The following is a 12,903-nucleotide window of genomic DNA, read 5'->3' on the forward strand; positions in this document are numbered from 1 at the left end:
CATCCAATAACTGATGAAATACCATGTGTTTTTTTGTTTTTTTTTTTGAGGGAAAAAGATCTTGATGGGTCAGACTTTACAACCAAACAATATTCATTAATGTGTAAGCTAAAGGTAACAGCAATTAATGTGACCAAATATCACATGCTACAGACATCGGTTTTCAATGCTAGGTACTAAATAAAGTACCTTTCTAATATAAAGAATTTAACATATATAAAAAAATCTACCATAAGACAGAAAAAAACACAAAAAAACATACTAGCACAAGGTTTGCAAAATAAAATGAAATTCATTACTGATTCTTTATTACAAACAAAAAGCAAGTAAATTTACAACAAGAATTGCAAAAAATGAAAGACCATTAGAGTCTATGATGCCTAATTTACATCATAGGACTGCACTGATTGAAGATGACTACCACTGTAATCCTAACATCTTAACATAATTTATATACATGTCTTGAGTGGGCCAGTTAGGATAATAATGCAATATTCTGACACTATGGACCATGGCGGACAAATCTCACGCCAAAATGGGTCATTTATCGTACATGCTTTGGTCACCTTCTTGAAGCATGATAAAAAGGGACCCTGGAAGTTAATTATGAAGAGAGATGATGATTGTATCATTTGATGATCAAAATTCTGGAGTAATTACTTTTTACTCCATGTACTATATAATGGAAGGAATCTTTACTACACTGGACACAAATGACGTTGTCCTCTCAGGTAAAGGTCAATTAACATTGGTCCAAACTCAGGCAACTGCCAAATTATCAATCTCCTGCAGTCTCAAACAAATCTGTCCCTTAAAATATCAAACAAGCCTGAGGACTGACAATTCTCTCTCTTAAAAGATCCTTGGAACTGCCCATTCTTCCTTTGGTCAGGAGCACCTAACCTTTTGAAACAGAGTTGATCGCACCCAACCTCAGGAAGTGAACCAAGTAATCGTCCTATTGCATGGAAGACATCTCGCATCATAAGGCCCATACTTTATGTGTAACAATGAGAGAATCCACACTATCTAGAGTTTCTGAATACTCAGGCAACCAGATAATGCTCAACCATGGCCTTACACCCTCTTGGCCACATTGATCACAAAAAATTTTGGTAATACAATAACTAAATTTCAGTGAAAAAAAAAAAAAACAGAACAATTAGCATTTTAATAATTGTTTTCTTATATTATGTCATTTCATAATGACATGACACAGGATTGTGGTAGTAGGCACAACATTTTTGTTTAATCTATAATGCCAAAATATTCTTTAAAACTGATGAAGTGTCGTTCAGGTGCCATATATATGCTTGAGCACTATAAAGAAAGTTGACTTGACACAGCAAGGATACCCTCCCGCCCTCCCACTGATAACATTACATAAAGGCACCAATTTGGAGGATTTGGTAGTTGCAAACCAATGGAAAGATACCGAGGAAAATAATTTAAGGAAGACCACATTGCTGCTATCGGGTTGTGAAAGACCTGAGCGCTACCGACTTGATACAGAAAACAAACATAACACACATGCTTAAATTATTGATGCACTATATATACATACTTGCATACATACATGAACAAAAAATCACAAAGTATCACAAAACAAAACATACAAAAATTAACATAGAAAATCACAGACACAATCATAATATTCTAGAACAATCAAAGGGATCCTTGGCACATAAATCCTCCTTCGTCTTGACGTCTAAGCACGCCCTCATATTCACCAATAATACCCTTGAGCCTCTAGTGCTTTGTGTGAAAAGCCCTAAAGCTGCACTAGCATTCTGAATAACAATGACTTTAATAATCAAAAGCCTGTCTACCACATCAATATTGAAGTGAAGAGCAGATTAAACTCTGCTATCTTTGGTAAGACAGAAAATAATGGTAGGAGTAACCTCTTTGAAAGGGAAACATATACAATAAATACACAATGTTCATTACAAAGCCAAGCCGCTTAGGGGTGGGACCCTAAGAAAACTTGCCAGAACAGGATTCATAGTCACCACTTTACACAAAACATTATCAAAAGGACCAAAAATGTTAGTTTATTACCAGCCTATACCTGAACATCTGAAACTACTCTGGATAGACTATCAAGCTTGTGACTACGAATCCCTGTTCACATATGCACACGCCACCTCTAACAACACGAACCTACTGAGGCACTACTCTGTTTTGAGGTGACCTGGAGGTTCACAAATATGAGATCATTTATAGAGGCTGTCTGGATCATACACAAAACTTCCCTATGCCCACAGAAAATTTAATTCACTGATTTTTTTTTTCTATTTTTTTAGGTTTGTACTTAAGCCATTATGATTGATTTATTGGAAAAAATCTTTACATGAATATAGACAAGGCGTAAAGTCTGCAGCCCAGTGACGGTAGACTTTCTTTTGAATGAACAATTAATTATGGCTTATGATTTTAACTGAAATGTACAAAATAGAATATATCACTTACCATGCCAATACTGTATAACTTATGAGAAGCTGACTCTCATTATCAAAATTATATTTGGTACAATATAGTTAAACCTGAGCCAAAAAGGGAACATTGGCATAAACCATTCACTCTTTGGTTGTGTAAAAAGGCCTCATCCTGTATATACGACAGAATTGTGAATGTCTTGAATTTGCAGCTGAAAAAGCAAGAGAGCTGTTGAAAACATTGTCTTTGTAAATCTTACACCATTATGAAACAATCACTGACCATCAGAAGCTTCACAGCATTTATTTGTGATATAAACCTTAATTTTGGGTCTAGGAAATTCAATAAATCTTATTTCTTGTATCTGCAAGATAAAATTTAAAGAATGGTAACACGACCACATAAATTGTATCACAAACCGTTTTTCTGTTGTACACTCACAAATGACTGAAGCAGAGCATACCAGGACGGACTTGCTTCTGGGTCGACAAAATATCTGCCTCAAATTCAATTGCTTTCACCATGAACCTTATTTCTAGAGAAAAAGACCATACATTAGATGTGCATGTATCACAGCTTCAGTGGTGAGACATTCCCGGTCCTTCTCTCTCATTCATAGCATGAGATTTTTCTCTCTGCTTCTACTGACAGCATTCACATGGGACAACAATTTTTTTGATAATTGCACAAGCATGTTCCATGAATGCATTTTCTATCTATTTGGGTTTTTGAGCAGTGGTATATTTAGAGATCATTAAAAATTTGATTAATCTTGGTATAAGATGTCTCTTAAATTCAAAAGAGAATCTCCTTAATGCACAGAAGAGGTAATTCACCACAACCACCACCATAATCAACTCCAAAATATCGTTTCTCTCTTAAACAGAGGGGGCTCATCCCCAAACTCTCCTAATGCTTACATTTTAGTGCCGGCTTACACTAAAGTGTCTCAATATTCTACCCCTCTCAAACTCTTTGGTAAATGTAGGGGGTAACATGAGGGAAGGCTCATACAACAGGGCCCTCATTCACAGCTTCCCAACAGTATTCTGTGTAGTTAAACTTCAACAAGAAGTATCAAAACATTGTGAATGAGGGAAATAGAGGCTTTTCTATGCCCTTGACTATCAACATGGGCAGTGATGAGACAAAAATTAATTATTATTACACTTTGAGGTAGAGCTTACAGGCTCCTAAACTCTTCTTCAGTTTGCATTCAACAATATGTAACAGTAACATAAAACACTACTCACACAGGTAACACAAGTGTGCAACATACTGACATGTACAGTTTACACTATTATTGCATAGTTCAAGGATCCTGCATATTCCACTGATCAGCAACAGCGAGTCTTTGTGAAGCTTCTTCTCAGAGACCAATGCCTTCAGTTAAAAAATGTGAAAAGGTGACCTGTAAGAACTCACAGAAAGGCTCATCCCTGCTAATCATTCCAGTTTCTCAGTACATAATGCTGGGGTCAACTATCTATCATTACACACCACCAGTAACATATACATCTAATAATGCCACTACAATGGCCAACTGCATCTCCAATACATAAGTCTGATGGAAATGTATTTCTCTTCGAAACCTAACAAAACTTGCCCATTCTTTTCAATACCATCACCAGTAACGCAGTGTCACTCTGTATTTCCAAGATGCAGTCCTTGGAACACAATACTCTTCCAATGTGGTCCATGAGAAGTTAATCCACTCTAGTTTCCAACAAATATTCAAAAATATCTCTAGAACTAGTCTTTGCTGTTCTTCAAACTTCCTCTCCATCCAATTCCGCATACTGCCTAAGGCACGAGAGTGCGTACACCAAGCGCTCTCGTACCATAGCATCACAGCCAAGCTCCGCAATCTGGGTAAGACGGTAGGTGAAGGACTGCCTGTCACTGCTAATGAACATTACGCTGACATCTGTGCGGTCACCAGCAATTACAATTTTGGTGTGGTCCTTGAAGAAGTTAATCTGAAAATAGGGACAGAAAATGTAAATGATTGTAACAAAATATTTACAAAATGCATATTCTTTAAAAGTTTAAAAAGTGCATTTGTTTCTTGATAATGGCACAGTCCCTTGCATTCCCAAGTTCACCTCTTAGGATTGTCAATATGTAAATTGACTCTTTCAACTCATGTCAGACTGCTGAGTGGCAAACTTGGAAGAGGAGGGTAACTATACAACATACATGCAAATACCTAAAACAGCTATTCTGCCCAAAAGCACTGTCAGATCACTCTTACCTGGAAGGTTCCATTGCTAAGCTGCATAATGATGGACTTTGGTGTTCGATCCCAACGGCGCACATGTGGGATAACTGAGGCTCTGGAAGTTGCTGCTCTTGCAGAACGAGCATCACCGGCCTCAGTAAGATTCTCTTCCATATAAGTTGCGAAATAACGCAGGAGTTGATAACGCTCCTGCAACCAAGCTGGTAAAGCTCCAGCTTGCTGTACAGTCAGTCTACCTGCTGAGTCTGTGAACTCGACACGACTGAAAAATAGATCAAACAAAATCAAATACATACTTTTTTCGGTCAAAATACTGTTGTTTCTTCTTTTGTTTTTACTTTACAATATTGATCATTATAATTTTACCATCTTATATAGATAAATTACATTCTTACCTTTTGTCTGTGCTAATACTAATCCTAGTGAGATCATTGAAAAAGACACCGACGCTGTGGTCTGACAGTTGGTACCCAAACCCATACTTGTTTGAGTAGTCAATCCATTTTGAAATAAACAATGGTGTGTAACTTTGAACTGGGGGATTGCTACTGATATCTGGAAAGATAAAAAAAAAAAGGTTTAGAGTTGGAAAGAATGATTAGTGAAGTCTTTTTCATATAAATCTGTTCCAAAACCGAAAAATAGATTATAACATTACTTTCTCCACTTACCATCTGGCATGTTATCTAAACAGGCAGCCAAAAGATTGTATAAAGTCCCCGAAGTTATGTCCCTCTTCTTTCCAACCAAGTTACCAGCAGAGGCCTTGTTGTCTGTGGTGCAAATAACAGACGAGAGCTTTTGGCGAAGGCAGGACGACAAGGTTCCTCCAGAGTCCTTTTTTCTGTTCTCTTCCTTTGAGGTTGCAGTGGTTGGTCTGCTCGTGGGAGGGCTTCCCAACCCACCATCCAAAATCGAGATCTGTCCATGGGTCACATGCAAGTTTTGTGTTTTATAATTTGTATTTCATATAGGGGAAGAGGTTACATAAAAATTTTCAGATGAAAATAGAACACTACAATTTGTGCAGATAAATACAAAATACGAGACTGCATAATTACCTTGTCTAATTGTGGCTTTGGGTTGGGTATGCGAAGGGTAGAGACGGAAGTGGTAATTTTCTTTATATCTTGATTTAGAGGATGCTGTGACTGTGACTGAGGAAGCATCGTCTGTTGCTGCTGCTGCATTTGTTGTTCTGGCATGGAGACCGACTTTCCAATGATCTCCAGACCAAACTTTGGCACCTGGGTACAAGCAGAGGAAGGCAGACTTCGCGGGACAACACCTGGGAAATGATGCTTGATTAATCACACGTCCTGGACCTTTCCCAAAGGGATTAACCGGCATTTCCTTGTCATATATTCATCGCGGATCAGTAATACTCCGACACTTGAAAATGAGGCCTTACCCGTGGTGAAGAACTCGTGGTTGACGACCTGATCCAGTCGCGGCCTGGCGTTCGGGTCCGGGTGAAGGAAGCGCCGGATCAAGTGCCTGGCCGCGTCGCTGATCAGAGGCGGAATCACATACTTGTTGGTGGTGATGCGCGAGTACGTCTCCTTCAGGGTCTCCGTCTCGAAGGGCGGCTGGCCCACCAGCAGCGCATACCTGGGCGAACGCAAGGGCATTCATTCAGTTATCTCATACACACATCTCTTACTGCGTGCGTGTGCGTGTGTGCATACGTGTGCGTGTGTGCATACGTGTATGTGTGTGTGGGGGGTGTAATATGTAATGTATAATAGGTAATGAGTAGCGAGTAATGTTTACTGAGTAATGTGTATGCGTATGCGGTAGTGTAATTGCGTTTACGCGTGTGCATATGCTCGTGCGAACGCGTATGCATCTATAACTCCATCTTTAAAAGGCACTACATCACAATTCAACTTTAATGCATGTATTAAATGATGCTCATTAAAAAAAAGACCTCCTGCTATACTCACATAATGCAACCCATGGCCCAAATATCTGCTTCGTAAGAGTGGCCCAATTTATTCAACACCTCTGGAGCGATGTAATTCGGGGTTCCACATATTGTTCTGCAAGGAAGATGCAGGTTAGCAACAATCACTGTTGAGAATGGTAAGTAGACTAATCTAACAATACAAAAACTAAAAGGCCATGGCTAGGCGCAAATCCAAAGTCACAATGAAATTCCCCAGGAAAAAAATAAATAAAAATAAACAAAAATAAGTAAGTAAATAAAACCAATAAGGAGTATGTGCTATACTAATTAACTTAACCGGACGCTGAACAGGTGACAGCAAAGAAAAAAATCCTGCCAGCTAAATCTTCCAAGTCAGTCGAACTTGCACTGACCGTTGTATAACTGCCATGGCCTTATCTAACCAATCACTGCCCAATCATGTGCAACTAAGGTTTGCATTTGCCACGAAAGGTGAAAATTAACAAATATATATTAATTTACGACAATACTCTTCCTGATAAATGATTCAAATCTGTGGGATTACTGATAATATACTCGTTATGTAACATCTCATCTAAAATTAACATAGGCCTATGAAAAAAATATATAAAATCATAAAATCGCAAAAGCCCAGCCATCTTCGGCCTTGAGAGAGAGAGACCAAACGAGCAGGCTTTTAATACAAGCCCTTCGAGGTGGAAGAGAGGACTGTCTTATCATTTCTCCGTCTCTCACTCGCGGCGTCCTCCTCTCTTCACCCGCGCTCAATGCAATGCAATCCCGGTGCAACTTACACATTCCTGTTGTCGTCGACCCGCGTGGCCAAGCCGAAGTCCCCGATCTTCATGACCATGTCCTCTGTGAGAAACATGTTGCCCAACTTCAGGTCGCGATGAATGACCTGCTGCTGGTGCACGTAGGCTACTCCCTCGGCCAGCTGGCGCATGTAGTAGCGTACCTCCGGCTCAGTCAGCGTCCGGCGGTGTTTCAGTACGTGCACGAGGCTCTGCGGGAGGAAGGAGGTCGGGTTAGGCCCCCGCAAGTGTTGCTACAGGAGAGGATCACAAACAACACTAACTCTTGGCACTGAATCAAAACAAGTCCTGCTACATGCATGAATTGCCCTCACTCATCTTTTCAACAAGAATGCAACAGATACGCTGATGGATAATAACTCAAAATTCACTTAAATTAGTTTAGAAGGCAGCGGGGGAGGAGGGAGGGAGGGAGAGGGAGGAGGGAGGGAGGGAGAGGGAGTGGGGAGGGAGGGAGGAAGGAAAGACGCGATAGAGAGAGAGAGAGAGAGAGAGAGAGAGAGAGAGAGAGAGAGAGAGAGAGAGAGAGAGAGAGAGAGAGAGAGAGAGAGAGAGAGAGAGAGAGAGAAGAGAAAGAGAAAGAGAAAGAGAAAGAGAAAGAGAGAAAGAGAAAGAGAGGGAAAGAGAAAGAGAAAGAGAGAAAGAGAAAGTGAAAGAGAAAGAGAAAGAGAAAGAGAGAGAGAAAGAGAAAGAGAAAGAGAAAAAGAAAGAAAGAAAGAAAAAGAGAGAGAGAGAGAGAAAGAGAGCGCAAGAGTGTTTCCGCAAAGTTAGCATACAAGTAATGTCATCGAAGTCAGAACAGTATTTCCTGAGATGCATTTTCTGTCTTTGCTCGCTCTCTATCATCCTTCCGCAGAGAGAGGGACAGAATCACCAAAGGCCTGCTCATATAAATAGATCAATAAATAGGTAAATAAAAACATTGGAAATTAGACATGCTTTTGTCATGCACAGACACAAAAAGATGTAGCATGCAATGGCAACGATTATGGCAGCACTTCATAGTTGGCATGAGTCCTTCCTGAGGCATCTTGGGCATAAGACTTGGAGGGTGGGGGGGGGACACTAAGGGGGGTACAGGGTGGGTGGGCGGCCCTTCGCTAAGCGAGAGGGCAGGGAAAGTGGGCCGGAGACACAAACAGATCGCTGCTGCCGATAGCCTGCGCTTCGATGGATTTGTGTAATCGAAAATCTGGGCGCCGGTAAATCCTTCGAAATCCCCCGAACTTGACATGGTCTCTCCATGCCATGGATTAACCCGAGTGGCAAGAATTATGGTTTACATTATGCTAGATTCATAAAATATCAATTGACAAATATTAGTGTTGCAAACTAATCACACAACCTCTACAACTTTGTTAAATTTCGATTTTTTAAAAATGAAGATCCACTCCTGTAGACTCTCTCTCGTCGGAGTTATCGTCTCAAGCGGCCGGGCGCAGCTCCTAGCATAATCGTGGCCACACATGACTCGCATGTGTGGCCATAGTGGCGGGCAGCTGTCATGCGAGAGATCATGCGAGGACGTCCGTGAAAGCAGCAGTAAATCGTTCCCGGTCGGCTGTCTTGACACGGTGTCATCACCCGAGGCGCACAGCCGTGCCCGAGAATGCTGCCCGTGATCTCTCTGGCCTCTTCCATAACCCATAACAATCGCCATCATAACCCGACCCCAAGCAGGCAGCACGCGTGGCCCCAACACTGCTGCTGCCTCTGCTGCTGCAAACGCCTTTCCCTGAGCCAAGGCTTGTCTCCATGTCCGATGTGAACAGCAACAAAGGGGCAGACATCCTTCACAATCAGGATGCGAGGAAAGAATTTCTCGAACGAGAAACGTCGTCTAGGCCTACTCCGACTGCGGCCGAGCCTTCAGAGCGCCTTCAGCCAGCGCTGTCAGGGCGGAAGGTCAGCCGGGACGGAGCCCCACATAATCATGTAAACCAACCATGACTAATGGCAGGCCATCGTCTCGCGCTTCCGCTCCCTGCCTTTGACTCCGCCACAATCAGGGCCCCGCGGCCGCGCTCCCAGTGCCTGCCGCCAATCGCATTTTCCTTTCGAACTTCAGCAGCTCAGAACAGAGTATCACGACCCTTAATCTAGAGGTGTACGGTCTCGCGTGCGCGTGCGTGTGTGTGCGTGTCTATGTCTGTGTATGCGTATGCATATATGCGTGCATGAGTATGTGAATATGTGTATAAGTATATTGGTATATATATATAATATACATATACATATACATAGACACATATACACAATGCAATGTGTGTGTTCTCTAGCAAGTGTATATTTCGGTCTCGCCGTGACGAGTCCCGCTCGTCTTGAGAGCCGGGACGTGGGCAGGCCAGCCGCCCCCGAGCCATGGAGTCGGCCGCCACTGCCCTCGGCCGCTTGACTTCGCCTTTCACTTTCACGTCGCCGAATTCTTGGACCCGCGGACCCCCCCCCCTCACCCCCTCATCTTTAAAGCGCCAGGATAAGTGCGCTTGTGGATGAGGTTCAAATTCGAATTCAATTTTCTAAGAAACAAAGCAAGAAAATAAAATTGTAAATTGCTTCCGGCTCCACCTTTCAGAATCATCCATTGAAACTCATGACAAAAAAGCTATTGGCCCCGCGCCTTATAGTCGCCAGAAATGAAAGCGGGCGAAGAGAAGCCGTAGAGTTGCGGCCATCCCGCTTGGCCGCCGCGCTTGCCCTGAGGAAGGTCACGGGCATTTCAGCCCCTTGCCCTCCGTCTAGTCTACCCACTCACGCACACCTGCACCGCCTTCGCTACCGGCCATCCTACATGGCTTGACTTAACCTCTCATCACCGAGAACATTCCTTTGCCGAGTCTACAGTCTAGCTTTCGCTCTCACTTTCATCGCTGTTCCCTCTCGCTCTCCCTCGTGTCTCGAGTAAACATTTCCGAGTCCAAGGTAATCATTCCCGTTGAGCAGACTCTTCCCCTCCGCGAGGCAGAAGACCCGACCGCATTATTCTTCCTCGAATATAATATGACACCCTGAGCCACTGCCATACATCACGCGTGACAAAACATTCATCACTTGCGACGCAGTGTCACTTATCTTCAAGAGGAGTACGGGCAAGTGTACATTACACTCGTCGCCTCGCGGTACTGGCCTCCTCAATCACTCCTCTAACTCAGTCCATGGTTTAGACTGAGTTAAAGATCACATTCTAAATGTCAAGTAGAGCTCATACCTGTTCCCTGTCAAAGTCAACTTATTCCTCAGACTCAAAATTATTTCTACTTTGAGCACAGACAAATTTAAGAAATAATGACATCCGCGTATAATGCAGAGACAAGCAAGCACATAACCCCAGAAGTGTACACTTTACATCAGCCCTGCCAACGCACTCGTGCATTAACACGCACCCAAGTAAGAGTATGTTCGTAAATGCATCCATGAAAACACGCCCACACGCACGGACACACCACCCAGCCCCCCCCCCCCAGCCCCGAACACTCGACACACTTTAAGTATACGTCCAACACCTTCAGGCTAATCATATCTGCTACACCCCCACGTAAACATTGGGGATCCTCAGTGCGATAGGGATCCTCGCCCTTATGGACTCGGCCCATACGGTCTACATCTGCATGATCCGTGTCGGTAATCTGTGGACCCAGCTGTTTTCTGGCGAGGCAGATCGTCTCCAGGGAGGCACGGACTCTGACACAATTACGGAGGCATACGGGGGCCTTGGCTATTGTGGGCAGGCCTATTGAAGTGCGGACTTCTTTGAGCATGATCTGGTCAGAATGGACCCTTATTATCTCAAAGGCTATATAACTTGCAGTAGTTGCAAACGGCATACCCATAGACAGGACTCTATGAAAAAAAAATGTTTACCCGACTCAAGAGGCCGAGAGTACGGAGCTGAAGCGACATGAGCTCACGAGGGCGAACAGTTTAGGGTAAACGACAACGGAAATAAAAATGCCATGCGAAGGTGACAGCAATTGCTAATCTACGATCCAAACGGATGACTTTCCAAAGGCCGGTGTTGAAAAAGCAACTGTCAAAAAGGGTCGAGCGTTTAGGAAACTTTGGGGAAACGACGCCGAGGGAAAGGTGACGTGGGGAAAGAGAAGACGAAGGTAAGAAGGGCGAGGGGAAGAGAAGACGAAGGTAAGAAGGGCGAGGGGAAGAGAAGACGAAGGTAGGAATGGCGAGGGGAAGAGAAGACGAAGACGTTGTGGTAATAAGAAGCAGCACAAGAACATAATCTCTCCGCCCTGGGACCGCCAGACTTCCATGGCCACAGGGCTTTGGAGGAGAGAGATGGGCGGGATGGGGTGGGGCGGGGTAGGGAGGGGTTCGGGCGGGGGTGGGAAAGGGGAAGTTATGCTGCGGGGGTGGGGGTAGGAGGGGAGGTGGTGAGGGCCGGGAGGTACAGCCCCGGGCGGTTGGGACCTGCTGGCGGCGACGTCGCTGGATGCAACAATCAACCTCCGCTTAAGCACACCGATCCCCCTCTCCAGCCTGCAGAAGCAGCATCCGCTTCCATTTATACATGTTGCCCCCGGCGGCCATTCTTTCCCTCGTGGTCACGCTTCATCTCCCGCCCGTCTCCTCCCGGCACCTTCCTTTCCCCGGGATTAAAAAGTGGACTGTGGTTGGCCACGATTTTTGTCCCTTTGTCTATCCACATCCACAGGCGATTCATTCGTTCGTTCGCTCGTTCGTTCGTTCGTGCGGTTCTACGAGCAAGCGAGCGAGCGAGAGAACGGCGGGAGTGCGTGTGAATTCTGCCCGAGATGTTGCCCTCAGCCACATCGGGGCAACTGGGAAGCAAGGACTTACAACACTTAAGACACTCACACACTCACACACACTCTCACACACACACTCACACACACGCGCACACACAAACTCACACACACGCGCACACATACTGATGTGGACGCACGCACACACAAATAGACAGACAGATAGACGGATGTATAAATAATTATTAATGAAAATAATAATAATAACAAAACTAATGATGCCAAAATTAAAGAACAAAATTAAAAACAAATAAAATGCCATCAACTAAAAGTGAAACAAAGATGATAATATAAAATAAATAAAACATCAAACAAAACAAAAATATACAGAGAGCAAGTGCCTGCGGCGAAGAGGGACTTCTCTTACTAATATTCGCTGCGCTTGCTCCAGGAATTCGTCGGGCAAAATGTCAAGCAATTTTCCGAGTAACAGCATTCCTTCGCGAGACGGAGCAAGTATAAGACAATGAAGTTCAAGCGAAGAGATCGTTGATTAACAAAAGTTATACGAAAAAAAATAAGTCCAGCAGACAGACAGGCCTCCGACATACAACCCGCCCGACGCGAGTGAAAACAGTTATCACAATCCCGCGCCTTCCACCAATCCCAGTCAAGCCAACCCAATCGGCCTTCCCACAATCCCAGTCAACCCAGTCTGTGTCCTCCCTCCAATCCCAATCGCATCAAAAGGGCGCG

General features: G+C 43.7%; 1 protein-coding gene across 1 annotated transcript in view; it reads right to left on the reverse strand.

Annotated features, from left to right (window-relative positions):
• Window positions 1–291: 291 nt before the first annotated feature.
• The window catches only part of LOC122258850 (serine/threonine-protein kinase PLK1), a 191,510-nt gene continuing 178,898 nt past the window's right edge, over window positions 292–12,903 (reverse strand). The window contains exons 4-11 of the mRNA XM_043025102.2: window positions 7,406–7,617; window positions 6,628–6,723; window positions 6,093–6,292; window positions 5,743–5,969; window positions 5,353–5,602; window positions 5,077–5,236; window positions 4,694–4,943; window positions 292–4,418 (exon numbers count right to left, since the gene is read on the reverse strand). Coding sequence (XP_042881036.1) covers window positions 4,209–4,418; window positions 4,694–4,943; window positions 5,077–5,236; window positions 5,353–5,602; window positions 5,743–5,969; window positions 6,093–6,292; window positions 6,628–6,723; window positions 7,406–7,617 — 1,605 coding nt within the window. The 3' untranslated portion in view covers window positions 292–4,208. The remainder of the gene's footprint in view (window positions 4,419–4,693; window positions 4,944–5,076; window positions 5,237–5,352; window positions 5,603–5,742; window positions 5,970–6,092; window positions 6,293–6,627; window positions 6,724–7,405; window positions 7,618–12,903) is intronic.

This window comes from Penaeus japonicus, unplaced genomic scaffold, assembly GCF_977035675.1.
Source record: "Penaeus japonicus unplaced genomic scaffold, GWHDUDI00000001_assembly GWHDUDI00000014, whole genome shotgun sequence".
Taxonomy (NCBI): Eukaryota; Metazoa; Arthropoda; class Malacostraca; order Decapoda; family Penaeidae; genus Penaeus; species Penaeus japonicus.